The sequence below is a fragment of the Mercurialis annua genome, linkage group LG6, assembly GCF_937616625.2.
Source record: "Mercurialis annua linkage group LG6, ddMerAnnu1.2, whole genome shotgun sequence".
Lineage (NCBI taxonomy): Eukaryota > Viridiplantae > Streptophyta > Magnoliopsida > Malpighiales > Euphorbiaceae > Mercurialis > Mercurialis annua.
In genome coordinates this window covers 43,729,666-43,745,253 of record NC_065575.1, presented here as the reverse complement: position 1 = coordinate 43,745,253, position 15,588 = coordinate 43,729,666, and the positions used below count along the sequence as shown (strand labels likewise).

General features: G+C 31.2%; 2 protein-coding genes across 2 annotated transcripts; both read right to left on the bottom strand.

Annotated features, from left to right (window-relative positions):
- On the bottom strand, positions 1 to 4,562 carry LOC126686457 (nucleobase-ascorbate transporter 6). Its single transcript, XM_050380511.2, has 14 exons — positions 3,951 to 4,562; positions 3,514 to 3,611; positions 3,248 to 3,424; positions 3,044 to 3,144; positions 2,606 to 2,681; positions 2,470 to 2,529; positions 2,157 to 2,341; positions 1,814 to 1,910; positions 1,396 to 1,482; positions 1,241 to 1,299; positions 1,043 to 1,134; positions 895 to 972; positions 625 to 785; positions 1 to 409 (listed from the first exon to the last, which is right to left on the bottom strand). The coding sequence occupies exons 1-14, from the start codon at positions 4,072 to 4,074 to the stop codon at positions 191 to 193; spliced, it is 1,614 nt and encodes a 537-aa protein (XP_050236468.1). The 5' UTR covers positions 4,075 to 4,562; the 3' UTR covers positions 1 to 190.
- Positions 4,563 to 8,456: 3,894 nt separating this feature from the next.
- LOC126686462 (uncharacterized) lies at positions 8,457 to 11,529 on the bottom strand. Its single transcript, XM_050380517.2, has 5 exons — positions 11,346 to 11,529; positions 11,044 to 11,204; positions 10,889 to 10,969; positions 8,982 to 9,105; positions 8,457 to 8,896 (listed from the first exon to the last, which is right to left on the bottom strand). The coding sequence occupies exons 1-5, from the start codon at positions 11,481 to 11,483 to the stop codon at positions 8,849 to 8,851; spliced, it is 552 nt and encodes a 183-aa protein (XP_050236474.1). The 5' UTR covers positions 11,484 to 11,529; the 3' UTR covers positions 8,457 to 8,848.
- Positions 11,530 to 15,588: the final 4,059 nt, after the last annotated feature.

Below are 15,588 nucleotides of genomic sequence, written 5' to 3'. Positions count from 1 at the left end.
TTCCAACCAACTGAAGAAAAATACACTAGTAAATTAGTATTGTACATATTAATACATCCCAATGTTCTTGCTTTATAAAAAGTGACAACAGCAGAACAAAAAAAAGTGGAAAAGATCCAAGTTATGGCCTCAATTCTCAATCTGATGTTTTTGTCAAAAGCCTGAATAATGAGATTACATGTTCTAAACATCACACAGAAGGGAAGAACTTGTTGAGATTGAAGGGCAGAGAGTAGAACTCTTCGCTTCGAGTGTCGGTCTTGAATGACCGAAACTTAGCCCACCAATGCGCACCTCTATCTCTCCTAATTGCGCTGTCTTTATGGTGCAACGTCGTGTCCAAGAAGAAAGCTAAGAAGCCGGCCACAAATGCTTCCGACGAAAATGGCACATTTATCATGTCATTGAACTGCCAAAACGTTCCAAATCATTAGTTCCACATTACAATATTTTGTTTCCATTTCTGAAAATGCTGAGGAAACTCGAAAACTTTATATTTATAACATATTCTTGTAAATAATATGCCATTTCACTGTTTTCCGTTTTATCAATCCCATTTCAGCATTTTCGTTTTCGTGAAACATAGATTGTTGAAATAGAAAAGAGAAGTTGGCGGTTAGTTACCCATCTTGCTCCGGTGTGGACTGGGCCGTAACCATTAATGGCGGTGTATTCGTTGAAATATTGTGGTATTGATAAGCCCATGAAAAAGGAGAAGCCAAGTATAAACTTTGTCCTGAAACTGTTTAAGTTGCAGAACTGAAGAAAACTGAGACCTCCTGAACCTGCATCATGTGTAAGGAGAAAAAGAATGAAATTGATTATATACCTTAAACTGCACTATAGTCTATAAGCACAAAGAATTAGAAAATTGCATAAACTGAGGGCACATACCAACATATGCAAAGAAAAGACAATAGAGAGCCGCAATAATTGGCGCCGGAATTGAAGCAAAGACAGCACCAAATTTCCCTGCATTTATAACCAATTACTTTTAGTACAAGAAAATGGCAGATAGAGTTGTGCTTGATAGTTTACTCACCAAGAATGGAAAAGAAAATCATGAACCCTGATGATATTTGGACAACCCTTCGACTGCCAACGCGGGTCAATGCCAATAAACCGGCATTTTCACTGCAATTAACATGCGCAAGCCAATTCGATGAAAACATTGAAATGATTGAATGGTTTAAGTAGAAAAACGTTATGAGGATGCTTTTTTTCATTACAAAAATCTCACATAGATACTGATGCTCCATTTCCAGTTCCGAATATCCCCGAGAAAAGAATTCCAACTCCCTAAAGTGAGGATAGAAGACGTAGATTGGACAATCAATCATATTGCAGTGTAAAAAATAACTTTAGCTGTCTCATAAGTAAATCACACAACTTTACCTGCCAACCAACACCACGGCTAAGTATAGAAGGTGGCAATGGAGTGGCGCTAGCATATCTCGACACAGCAATGAAAGCACCTGTGGACTGTTAAATTATACAAGCACAAAATGAGAAAATATTGGTTGATCATGGGAACAGATAAGTATAATATAACCGGATAAATCTGGTATCGAAAATGCTAATTTTTCACATAAAATGTTTCATCAAGTGAAGAACTTATAGCTTCTATTCACAAATGAGAACATGACCGGGTAGTATAAGTAATTCATCAGCGCAACACGTATTCATAGGTGTGGAGCCTGATCCACGGTTAGATATGAGTGCATGGATTAAAGTGGTGAATATCTACTATAAATATACGAAACACTTCTAATTTGTAAATCACCCGGAAATTCATAAGCACAAGTAAGCAAACCTCTACAAGAGCAACAAATGAAGTGGCCATCATTGCAAAGGCCTCTCCAGCATCAAATGTTGGAGCTCCCCATTGGAAAGGATACGGAACTCTTATCCTGCACAAAAAGAGTGGACAAAAATAAATAATGCTTGTTAAGAACTTAAGACTAATAATAAATAAAATGAGATATATACGCACAAAAAATGCCACCAGCAATATCCGTTTAAATAACTAGAAATGATACTCATTCAGGTAGTCGCTCTCAGAAATAGCAATGCTGCTCATTTATATTATTATAGACATAGTCAAGATTACAGTGCCCTATGTTGTAAATTAGGACGAAATACTATAAGAGTCTCACCATGGAGCAGCACCAATAATTCCTGAACGATCTGTTCGGCAGCTTAACTGAGTTTTCGGCCCTGTATTTTTATATGCTCCACCGACAGTGAGGAGATGAGCATAAATCCACACGATAACTACTGAGAATATTACGGCAAAGCGATCAAAAATAGCCCTCTCCCCTTTTATCAAGTGGGGTAAATACTGCACAACACATCAGAATTACTTAATTTTTCATTCAAGCCTAGACTTAAAATGAAATTCTCTACAGTGCCCCAAAGAACATTGAGAGTATGTAATTTATAAATGAATGATGTGGAACTGCATTATACCTGTGAGAAAATAACTAGAAAGACAATCTGCGGTAGTCCAATCTCCACACATTTTGCAAGCTAGAAATCCCAAAGCTAATGTCAATTGATAAAAAGTAACAGAAGATAATTTGAGAATGAAATATCAAATACGTACCAAAGGAAAACCAAATTCATAGAGGCCAAAACCAGATAGAGCCACCAAAGGAACAGCAGACAATGGACTCAAGAACCTGGGCAAGCACATGGAAGCACAAATTGCTCAATATTAGTTTAAGCCGCTTCTTGATTATAACACTATGACGACTTCAATGCCTAACCGCTATAATCTTTAGAGTTACTACATTATATGATAAATCGAGTAGCAATTGACATTATAGTATTGTTCGTTCAGCACGGGAAGCTCTTAATAAGTTAACAAATTCACATTCAAGAAAATGGCAAACAACTAGATAAGAGAGGACAAAAAACTGAACACAGCTGTTCCTATATAAATTTAATAGAAACCATAACCACAATTCATTTCCTAAAAGTAAAAGATCATGTTATAATCGACATCTATCGGAATTTATCAAATGGAGTAGAATTAATTAACCTTGCAACATTCCTCCACAGGCCACTGAAACCAACAACGATCTGCAGAGTTGAAGCAACAATAAGAGCACCTTGGGTTCCACGCATTATCTTCTCAAATTTCTGCACGATTATCATAGAGGATATATCTGAATTCAATGTCAAGTAACAGTTGATCTTAGAAGCAACGAAATTATACAAATAACAAAGGTTCTAGTGAAGCAACCTCTTGGGGATTTAGAATGTCGCTGTATCGACCAGCCAAAACAATTGAAATGGTAGCAGGCAAATAGGTATACGAGGCTCCAATTACTGCAGGTAGACGAGAACCGAACAATGTTTGGAACAAAGTATTCAATCCAGCCACAAAAAGTAAAGTCTGAATCATCTTTGCTTTTTCTTCCTAAAACAAAATTCATACAAATTAGCAAACAATCCGTATAAGAGATTAAGATCATCTTTCAGCAAAAAAGATTGAGTATTAAAGCTCACATTTCCTCCACCCATCTGAGGAACTAGAGTAGTCGGTATAATTACGATTGTCCCAAGCATCACCAAGTAGTGTTGAAAACCTAGTAGAATTGCCTCAGCTGCAATTCAGAAATATCCCCATCTCATGATCCAATAAACAAGTGTAGTTTTGATTATCAAATGCGTATAATTCTAAAAAAATTAAAAGTATGCATTCGAATTTCGAAAGGCAGGATCCAAATTTCATCATGCTAGAACATGAACTACAGCAAAACTTAATGTCCAAATATATAGGAGTTATAAAAGTAGCAAAATTGGAACAAAATTGCTTTGATTATGATATTTCCAAAAGAACTAGACAATTACATCCAATGGTCCCATCAGCAAAACACTTTGACCATAAAGAATTTCTATTACAGAAACAACAACAAAAAAAGAATATGAAAAAGGAAACTCACGCCAAGGAGGAGGACTAGTAATACAATAAGCAATATTAGGCAGCTGATCCCTGGGTGGATGTGGCTGTAACTCTTCCATTTTCGGCGGCGGCGCCGGCCCTCCTCCTCCTCCACCTCCTGCCATCTCTCTCTACACCACCCTCTATTTTCTTCTCTGTCTCACTTCAAGAAACTCCTTTTAACAACTTTAGTTACTATTTTCACACTACAAAACTCAAATCTCCACAGTAAAACTCAAACCCCAAATCATTCAAGAAACCCAACAGAATCAAATTTTAATCAAACCCCAGATAACAAAATTCCCAAAAGATTACTCAAACAAAAAAAAAAACTTTACCACTTAAACCACCACCTCAGTTAAAACCCTAGTAAACAAACTAAGCTGACATGCAGAGGGAAATTAAAACACTTTACAGTGAAGTGCAACTGAATATAATGCAATGTAGCTTAATGAAGGCTGGTTTAAAGACAGAATAGAAAAAGAAAAAAAGTGAATGTGAATGAATTAAAGCAAAAGAAAGAATTCAAAATTAATACCAACACTTAGCTAAAAAGAATCTAGCTTTATTACTTGCATTGCTTTGCTTTATAATTTTTATTATGTTTTATGAAAACTTTAGCATATGTTTAGTGTTTAACGTGGGTCTACTGTCTCTCTTTAATTTCTCTTTTCTCCATTCACGTAAAGATAAAGCTTGGCTCTGCTACTACTGCTACTGTTTAAAAAAAAAAAAAGTTTACTACTCATTTTTCCACCGTCACCTTTTTTAACCATTTTTAGTTTTGATTAAGAGAAGAATTAACTAGTGTTGATTTGCATGTTAAAAAAGCTCTTAAACAGCCTTACCTTTCTGTTTCTTGCAGTTTGTATTACAGACCCATTAATGGATATGAAAAAACTGCAAAAATTTTTAGTGAAGAAAGTTTGGAAATTTTTGTACTTTCAGAGATTTTTTTGTTAATGGTGATTAGAAATTGAGGAAAGGGTCAATTAGGCATTTGAATTTGTGTTTTAAAATTAAATAAATTACTTTTAATATTTTGAGTCAATTAGATCCAAAAACGTATATCACATGGTTAAGTCATATTTAATGTTTTAGTCCGTTAAATCTTAAATTTTTGTCTCGGAGTCAAATAAATCGCGTGTTTGAGATATACAAATTAAGGTTATTTAACTTAAATTAAGAGAGTTTGTAATCTGATTGACTGAAAAAGTTAAATGTGACTTACTTAATCCCAATATATAAATTTTGAGATTTGTTTGGTCAAAAAAAATTAAATGTGATTTAGTTGAATATGTGACACAAGTTTAAGGGCCATAAAGTATACTGAAATAGTTTCAATTGACAATATAAAAAGTTTTTTGATTGTGATTAAGTAAAAATAAATAAATTATCAAGTGTTAATTATTAATTATAAAAAATAGTGTTAGTAATTTATTTAAGGTGTTTCTTGAAAATGAAGTTAGAAAAGAACAAAAGAGTAATGTTGATTCTGGTGTGAGGAATTTCGTGGGAAAGATCAGTTTTTTTTGTTCTAGTTTTGGAGTGTGTTGGTATATAAGACATGATATTTGCTGTTGCCTTTCAACTTTTCAGGTCTGTGAATTCTTTGCTTGTGGTTTTGGCATCACACAGTTCTGATTCAACAAAATTGACATAAACCCTCCAAAATTCTAATCATATAAAAGTATAATCTTCCTAAATTTAATTTGAGTTTTATATATTTTATCATATTCCTTTTTTATATATAACAATAAATATTTCATTAATAGTACAATTTCATCAACTTTTACATAAAAAAACACATTTCAAAGTACAAAATAAAAATAAAAATCAAATAATAATTTTATTATTAATATTCTTCAATCGTGTTTGATAGTGCTCTTTGATTGTGTAATTCGGCGATATGTCCGCTCTATTTAATGGTTATTTTAAACCGCAAACCGAATACTGTGCCTTTGAACGAGTCTAATTGAAAAAACATAAAACACGATTTTCATCAATAATAATTCAGATCTTGACTCCTCCATATATCCATGAAAGAAATAATAAAATATACTAAGATGTAAATAACATCCATATAGCTCTTTCTTCTCCCTATAACAGCTAGGGATTTCCACCGCTTTTTTTTTTCTCGGTTGGAAACAATGATTTTCATTTGTAGACCGGGGCTTTACTGTTCCTTCGCTCACCTGTTTATATTTTATGCTCTTTTTCTTTGTCTTTTTTTAGTAAATTTCTCCGTTCTTGATTTTTAATTGTGATTTATTTACGGTTTGTCAATGTTTTGTGATTCTATCAAGATCATATAGTTACGTCGTTCACCTGTACCGAATCTTATTTTAGTTGTTAATTTTTTAGTTCATTTCAAGTTTATTGTGGTGGTTTAAGAGTCTTTCTTGCTAGATTCAACAAGTTCTTGCGATGAAACAAGCTTATTTGTTGCAGATTTTTGATGGATTAAAGGATTTATGTAGCTCCAAGTTTGTAAGGCGATTTGCTCTCAAAGTGTTTATGTTTTTAGCATAAACGTCTTATTCTATGTCAGGTCATCGAATTATATCACAAAGCTTATGCTTGTAACTGATATTGTTTTGAGCTAATATAAATCTCTGTGTTGATTTCAAAAAAAAAAATAACATCCATATAGAAATAATAAAATTCCACAAAAGAAAACAATACATATTTAAAATATGTGTTTATTGAATAAAGAAGCTAAATATTGGACTAATGAAAAAAATTGTCAACCAATGATCAATAAAATTGATCGGCTATGGCTACATTTAATTTTTTTTCCTATTAATAACAGTAAGGAATAGAAGGAGAAAAAAGAGGCGACAGCTTAAATTAAAGAAATTTTAAAAGCTATTTTGACATGTCTAATGACGCTATCTTTTAGCATAAAGCCATAAACTCAGATCTTAATTGGAAAAGAGAAATACATAAATTTTAATTTAAAAGCACTAAAAAATTTCCTATTTAATATATGAATTATAATCCTAATTAAACCTGGTTTATTACTTCAACGATCTCTAATACTACCTCCGTTTTTTTTAGTTGTCCATTTAGCCAAAATTGCACATATTAAGATAGTGGAATTTTTGTCTTAAATAATAGGAGTAAATACTAATATAACCCTACTATATAATAAATGCTTTGTAAATTGAATTATAGAGTCATTTATTAGGGAGGGTTAAATTTGGAAGATAATAGCTAATGTTATCTTGAAATTCTAAATGGACAACTAAATATAGACAAATTCATTTGACTAAATGGACAACTAAAAAAGAACGGAGGGAGTAACAAACACAAGTGATCTCTCAACTCCTGAGGGATTCAAATTTGGTTTCAAATGCCCAGCCAGTGATTCTACCAGCTGATAAATAAACGTGAGTCTTTATTTTTATTTTTGAAAGTTAAACTTGAGTTTTTTAAAATAATTCATTCATATAAGTGACTCGAATCGAACTCTTACCACTTGAACTAAATCCTCTCGTTAAAGTAAACATTAATTAACTTGTATAAGGAGAATATCGCTTGATTAGTATTGACAAGAAATTTAGAGCATTTGGTACAAAAAAGTGTGCAAATAGTGATGATTTTGTAGCATGATGGATCGAATAATTGAGCATCTGCTTCATATTCCATTCCCATTATAAACAAAGCGTAATTACAGCAAAAGTAGCAATCACTAAAGTTATGCTACCATTAATGTGGAAATTGAAGAAGAAATTCAGGTACTAATATGATCAAATCCTACATAGAATAGCCAGTGCACCTGCTCGTAGGGCTGTGCGCAGAACCGAACCAAAAATAGTCGGTTTGGTTTATAAATTAGAGATTTTTTATAAATCAGTTTGGTGCAGTTTCAGTTTTAAAAAACCGAAAATCCAAAAAAAAAAGCGAACTTTTTTTAAAAGTATTTCTCTTTTTAAAATATCACTGTTTTCAGAAAATAATACTATTATAAATGTTAAAATGTATAATACATTACAATTTGACTTGGATTTGATTTCTAAAATTTAATATTTTTCATTTTTATCTTTAAAATTCTAAACAGTAACAATTAATATTTTTTATTATTTCGGTTAAACAAACCGAACAAAACCAAAATGTAACCCAAATTTTGGTGTGGTTTTTAATTTCTAAAATAACCGAACAGTTTGGACATTTGCACTTCCACACCGAACCGAAAAACCAAATGCGCAGCCCTACATGCTACTATCCTACATTCTTCGCTGTAAAAGTTGCCTTAAGAAAGCTTTAGATAATTTTTATTTAAAAGTCCATTTTTCTTTCTCTAAAGCAACTTTCTTGCTTAAAGTATATCTTCATAAAGAAGAGCTAAATAGCAACTAATCTTCCTAAACAATAGGTGCTCACCTGCTCACTTTCTAGAACAACTAATCTGATTTAAACTTTAATTAAAAAAATATCCGGTTTACACCAGAAACCAGATATGATCTGAACAACTAATTCAACTTTGTGAATATGCATCAGGATATTCTCCATGGAAATAAGAAAAACTCAAACTAATTTGGGAATATTTCAAGGATGAATTTTAGATGGACACTTGTTTTTAATAGAGATAACTTAGTTTAGAACAAATGAGAACTCAACAAGAAACTGCTAATTTGCAATAGCTATTAAAACCTGGATAAAGTTCTGCTCCACTGAAACAGTCGCCAAAATCGAAAATGCCACAGGCAGCATAATGAGCATAGCTAGAAAATACGGCTATGGCGAAAACCATATTACCTCACCAGCGCAACTTGCAATCTTCCAAGCATGGCTATTTGGTTTGCTCAGTTGAGATTGTACTGAGCTTGTGCAAGCTATAAACCGACATGCATTCTTCCAGGGTTTGATTCCCAACAGTAATAAGATGTGTGCTCATCACTGACCGGTACCACGAACATGCAACCTCTTCCTCTCAAACTCGAGCTGAAAAGGAGCATCACATACACATAAGACTTCCCAAATATCTGGAAAGGCGAAAAGAATTGTTTCATTTTGTTAGATGCATTACCACTTTCTTCACTCTTTCATTCGCAGCAGGAGTTCCTCCGCTTACACATTCAGCGAGATAGGGACTGTTAACGCGCACTTCATTCATAACTACTATAACAGTCTTGTCCCAGCGTACCGGAAGCCTGGTTACATGCAATAACATTCATTGCAAAATTTCACAATTTATTAGTGGTTTAAAGAGATGTAATTCTATAAAGCTAAATACCATTTTCATAACTGATATTTAAATTACAAAAGACTACAGCTTATTCAAAAGCTATGAGAGCACACAGACACAGTTCATGAAAATATGATATCTGGAATCAAAACCAGCAGATGACATGGTGGGCTGTTGGCTTAATGACTCGCCAAATGCTGATTCGTGATTCAAAGGACTTCTTTACTGCCCTAACTCCTAGAGTTGCTTTATACTAAGAGTACATTCATAGCAGTAGAACCCCAGAATTCCATTAAAGGTAGAAGTTTCAGCCAGCACATACGAAAGAAACTATCATAAAAGACCTCCATATAAGAAAACTAATAGACTTTGAGAAAAAATGAGTTGATGGCGCATATTCTAAATACAGCAATCAATGGAACTTTCTTCACTAAATGCACATCAAGCCTTTTAATCCATAGATAACTGACTTTTTGTTTTGGGGCCATTAGACAAGAGAGAGAATTTGTAAGCAGGGACAGATTCATGTTGCAGCTACGCATATGAACTGGCAACTACTGAAAGTCTTATGTTTGTTCCATTTGAGTCTAGATCAGCCTTTAGGAGGTGAAGTCTAATTCCAAACCCTAATAGACTCAGTAAACAGCGTCCTATATGAATCCTTCATCATATAAAGCACGGATAGGATGAAGCCTGTTTGAGACCTATCTTTCTTCTTCTATCATTTCCTCCTCTTTTCTAATTACTGTTATTAAAGGATTCCACATTATTACTCCTACAATTCAGCGATCACCAGACCTTACTCACATGAAACTTCAAAGTCATTGCATCATCACACCAACACAAACTTCAGAGCCACAAAAAATTATTCAGCACAAATTCCACTAACTAAGCTGTCCAAAACAAGCTATAACTCTCAAGATATAAATGCTGTTCCAGGATACCAGTATTTTGATCTTATTCGATTCATCAACCTTCTCCCATTAAACCTCTTAAATGTTTAATCATTTTAAAATCTTGAAAAATGACTCGCTGCCTCGATTTAAAACTTAACCCGACCTAACTGATTCTAGTCATTGCAATGGTGCAGAAGGAAAAGTGTTAACATAAAGAAATAATCCAAAGATGTCGGATGCTAAAATGAATCAATTTACAGAACACGTTGAATAGCCTTCTAGGAATTCAAGTTTACCACATACAGAATATATAGAGTCCCTGTTGAGTAATTGACTGCCAGAAGTTCATAGACCATTCCCAGTTAAGAACATTCTAAAAATTATCACTGCATCTCCTTGACCAGCATATTTCACCTCAAAATAAAATCTTCAACATGCTCAAACTTCACAAATCATTTCACTTCTGACCACAAACTGCTTTATCAAATAAGTAAACATTTGAGAAACCATGTGCATAACTTATAACTGTTGTAAGTCTAATTCATACTACCAGCTTAACCATCTGAAGCTTTCTTGGCAGCATTCTCGAAGTGAAAGCCGCACACAGAGTGCCCCAGAAGTGCATTTAAGAAAATTAGTTGACCTAATTTTAAACATATATTAAATTGCACCTTCAGACTCCAAACTATGCAACATTCTATCAGTCATCAACAACGATAATAAAAAATCAATCGTATCAGCAATAAATATATCTACTAATCAGCTAAGCTAAAGCCCGATTCCATTTACGACGACAAACATACTACATTTAACGTAAATCTCACACAGTCAATATAGGGCAAGAGTACATACGTTTTAGACAAGGCATCATAGATATGCTGTGCCTCAGCAGTAACACCTATTCCAAATCTCTCAGCCTCCGCCTCCGCTTGCCTGCAAAATTCAATCCATTTCCTCAAAAAACCAATCACAACAAATAAAGATACAAAAACCCAAGTCAAAACCACCTCAAAGCCAAATCCTCGCGAGCTTGAAGACTATTAAGATCAATATAACACTTGCTAACATCAAGAGGATCTTCAGCTTGACCAAGAAATGAAAAATCCTTAATATAATTAGCTTTCAAAAACCTTATATTTCTCTTAGCCCCATGCTTTGATCCCTCTTGTAAAACACAAACCCTAGTCAAGGAATCCATTACCGTAATACAGTTCAACACTCAGATAATTAGGGTTAGTAACAATAATAATCAGCAAGGCAACATTAAATAAGAAGCAAAGACTTGGTTTGGACAAAATAAAAGGATATGAAGTACGAGGATGTTGGAGAGGCGGTCAAATGTTATGACTTGACCTTCGAATTCGTCGCCTAATGTGGTCGTGATACATAGCAAGCAGCCCACTGCAAATTCTTCGCTGTTGGTATTATTGTTGTTGCTACCTTCCATGGCTGTTCTCTTCGATTTCTTGATTAGTTTCTAATTTTATTTTATTTTTGGGTTTTTGATGTGTATTTGAGTTGGGTTTATTATTGGTCAAGCCCATTAGCCCAATAAGTTGTAATGTGGTATTGGCTAGTTGAATAGAATCGTTTAGGCAATCCATAATGGTCTATGAAAAAGCAATATGGAGGGCCAACTTTTTTTTACTAATCTGGAAAAGAAGAGCCTTTGTGGAATAATTTGAATCCACGACCTAACAGTTTGCTACCTATCGCTTATACTATTTGAGTTATAACTCATTAGTTACTGGGACTAACTTAGAGATGTGAAATAGAGCGATAGTCTTCTGTTTTTGGCTGAGTCATTATTGTCTCTCTTCCGTATCTATATGTTCCTTTTATTGCTTGTCGGCTTAATAAATTTTTATGGGGGAGATTTGTTTTGTTTTTGTGGCTAGTTATATCAGTAGTTATTATACTTGTGTGTTTTGTCAAAATTTTGTGTGTTTCAGACGATCAACTATTTTAATTCTCAGCAAATCTAGTTGTTTAGATGGTTTTTAGTACATTAAAGTTTCTTGTAAATATTAGAACTTGCGATAAGTTGCCGCTTTTTTGAAGAATCAAATTGTGTATTAGCTCCAATGTAGTTATTTAATTCATATTTTTACAAATTTATAACGTGATATGTGATTAATACGTTTATGTATAATATGTCTTTTTTCTCATATCATCATGTTTACTCTGAATTTTAGTTATGTAACTGTGTTTGTTATTGAATTGATATATAATGTTTCTATGTTGAATTAAAAAATATGTTTTAAATTTTTATTCAGTTAAGGGTCAATTTGCCTTCAATGTACGACACAGGGTTAAATGATTTTTCAATTATTTTGATCAATTGATAATAATTCTCTCTATTTTAAAATTAATTAAGAGTAATACTATCTAATTCTGAGTCATTTAAGATAATATGTTGATCTAAAAAACAAACAGTGTAATTTTTAATTGATTAAAATGGTTTAAATATGTTATTTGGCCTGAAATCGTTAGTTCACTTCAGAGACCATATTAATTCTTTATTAAATTTTTTATTACATTAAGATTAATGATCCTTGATTTTTTTACAAACATCTCTTAAAAATTTAAATTATATATATATATATATATTACAACTTCAAATAACATAATTTTAATACAAAATACGACATTTATACTTCTTGCATATTGAGAACATGAATAACAAGAAAAACTTTTTTTTTTTTCAAATAATCAATCAATTGGTTGATAAAATCATTATTGATAAGTAAAAGCAAGAAAAAAATTATCAAACTACAATTTTATAGGTAAAAGGAAAATAGTAATTTTAAAAAATATATTGATATTTGATATATTGTGTGTTAATATTCATTTATACAAAAATTAAAACATTCCAATTAATTTTCATATTTGGAGTTTAAATTTTTAAAATTTTCAAATTGAATTGATTTCAGGTTGACATGTAATTGATATCAGGTAAAATGAAATTAAAATATTATAAAATATAAATATAAATTCCTAAAATACTAAAATATTAATACTTTTTTAAATAAAAAAATTGCAGATTATTAATGTAAATTTTACATATAACAGTTGGGTCATATAATGTATAATTTTTTTATAATTTTTATTAGAAATTGAACAATAAACTGGATAAAAGTCCAATAGTTGAAAATTGATTGATTTAATTAAAATAAAATATTAAATTATTTTATTCTATTAACCAAATCGGTCACATAAATTGAATTAGCTAATGTTTCTAAAATAATTTCGAATCAGTCAAATGAATCAAAAAATCCGCTAAAAGTATTAGAAATGATCATTAAAATATATAGATAAATAGAACATAAAATTATTTTTGTTAACTGGAATTTTATAATTTCTAACTATAACACAACTAAAAGAATTACTAACCAAACCGATCCAGTCAGAATAATAAATGAATCAAAAATTATTAATTAACTTTTTTTATTGAAAAATCAATCAAATTAATTGAAATAACAATCGAATAATTCGATTGAGTCAATTTAACCAACACAATTTGCACCTCTTTAGATTGGATGCATCGCCAAGACTAGAGAAAAATGAAAACCTTATAGATATTACTATTGTGTTGTCGGTGAAGCATGTGTCATGAAATTACGCAAACTAATTTTTTAATTTTATCCTGTAGATCAGATCTAAATTTGAATAAATCTAGATGTTTATGAATGGATTGTAGTAAATGTGGGTTTAAAAATTAAAATGACAACATAAACACAAAGACTAAAGTCAGTATGTGACAAAAGCACCTAGTTCTAAAATATTTTTAATGCAAATACAAAATAACATTATATTTGATTTTTTCAAAATAATGTTGATAATAAAAAAAATTATTACACCCAACCGTTGCGTTATGTCATTCGTGCGACAACCAATTATAGAATTTTAAATCCAACTATGATATTAAATTAGATAATTACAGTGGAGTAATATATTTCGGCTATCTAAAATGCCACCTACACAATTCATTACATACAACCAAAAAAAATAAATCTATAAATAAATTTAGACAAATGAAATCAATATAAAAACAGCAACAAAAAACACTAAACCGCAAACTAAATTTTCAAATAAAATGCAAAATATAGTCAAATTAACTGATCCATTAACTGAGTAAGATTTTTGAATAATCTTTTATAAAAACTTTAAATGGAGAAAAAAAATCCATATAAAATAGAAAACAAGACTATAACGCTAAAACTATTGATGTATGGCAAGGATCATTTATTAATTGTTAAAATTAAAAGAATTAAAAGATTTATTAGTCAAATATAATTTCTTAAAATAAGAGAGACAAAACTTCTGGTTAAAAGAAAAAAGAAAAAACTGAAAGAGAAGCAAAAAAAGTACAAAGCCATTTACACCGTTCAAAAAGTACAGTAACGAGCCGATTTAAATTTCAAACTCAATTTTTTTTCTAATCATCAATGTTTTAGATATCTAAAATAAAATAAAAATAGTTTAGCTTTCCATTCTTTTAGTATTAAGTAAATGAAAATAAATAAAATATTATTTTAAATTTATTATTCAAATATAAATAATAAAATTATTTATATTTGAGGTGTATAAAATAGATAATTTATTTATTAAATAAAGTAACTTATGTTTGTGGCACAAAAGGATAATTATGTTTGGCGCAATGCACAAAGTATACATGTGTAAGCTACCTCTATAAAAAAAATCTAATCGTTTATAGTTTTCTTTTAAATTTTTTCGCCTGCCGTTAATGATTTTTTCTTACTATTAACAATAGTCATCACTTATTTTATTTTATTTTAATTTCATAAAATATAATAGATAGTTAATTTTTTTTATTTTTTTTGTGGATTGACATTTATCGACGAGCGCAAGTCCAATTCAATTTTTTTAAACCAAGAATCAACGATTAATTGAAAAAAAATTAACAAAAAAAGGAAATCATTTATTGGTTATAATAGTTTTTCTATATATTTCAATGTTTGTTTGTTTTATAAATTTTTTTGTCATTTCTGTGTGAAAGATTTGTTGTCATTTTTCTGTGAAAGATTGGTTATTCCTCTTTTATGAAGAGTTTTTCTAGGTAGTGGCTATATCCGTAGTTTTTATTTTAGAAATCAGTTTGCGGGTGATAGAAAAATTTGATCAAAAACTGCGTTTATTAACAAAACGGTTAGATAATTTCTTTTTTATTTTCGTAAATAGATCTGCGAATCAGATCATATGTTATTTCTTGTATGTCAGGTCTTTGGATTTAGTTCTCGATTTTTTTTAATTTTTCTATAAAATATAATTGATTTATATTTGATTCAATAAAATTTGATGACTTAAAAGAATGATTAGACTGGATTTGAAAGCATGGAGTGTTGCTTGTTGACTATAGTAGCTTATGTTTCAAAAGGAATTATTCCTTTTTAGGTAAGAGGCCTTCTCGTAGCATTATGTGTTTCTCGCATGCATCACATTTTGGACCCAATATATGTTGCTCCCGGACGCGAATGACTGCTATTTTCATGATAAACCAATAAATATTTGTGCTAGTATTTAATATTTTA

Excerpts from the sequence above, each read along its gene's own strand:
- LOC126686457 (XM_050380511.2), bottom strand. The coding sequence starts at position 4,074 with ATGGCAGGAGGTGGAGGAGGAGGAGGGCCGGCGCCGCCGCCGAAAATG. Across the intron at positions 2,530-2,605 it reads ATGAATTTGGTTTTCCTTTG|CTTGCAAAATGTGTGGAGAT; the intron begins GTACGTATTTGA and ends TGGGATTTCTAG. Across the intron at positions 1,300-1,395 it reads GCCGTGGTGTTGGTTGGCAG|GGAGTTGGAATTCTTTTCTC; the intron begins GTAAAGTTGTGT and ends TCCTCACTTTAG.
- LOC126686462 (XM_050380517.2), bottom strand. The coding sequence starts at position 11,483 with ATGGAAGGTAGCAACAACAATAATACCAACAGCGAAGAATTTGCAGTG. Across the intron at positions 11,205-11,345 it reads TCTCCAACATCCTCGTACTT|CAAGAGGGATCAAAGCATGG; the intron begins CATATCCTTTTA and ends GTTTGTGTTTTA. Across the intron at positions 10,970-11,043 it reads CGCGAGGATTTGGCTTTGAG|GCAAGCGGAGGCGGAGGCTG; the intron begins GTGGTTTTGACT and ends TGAATTTTGCAG.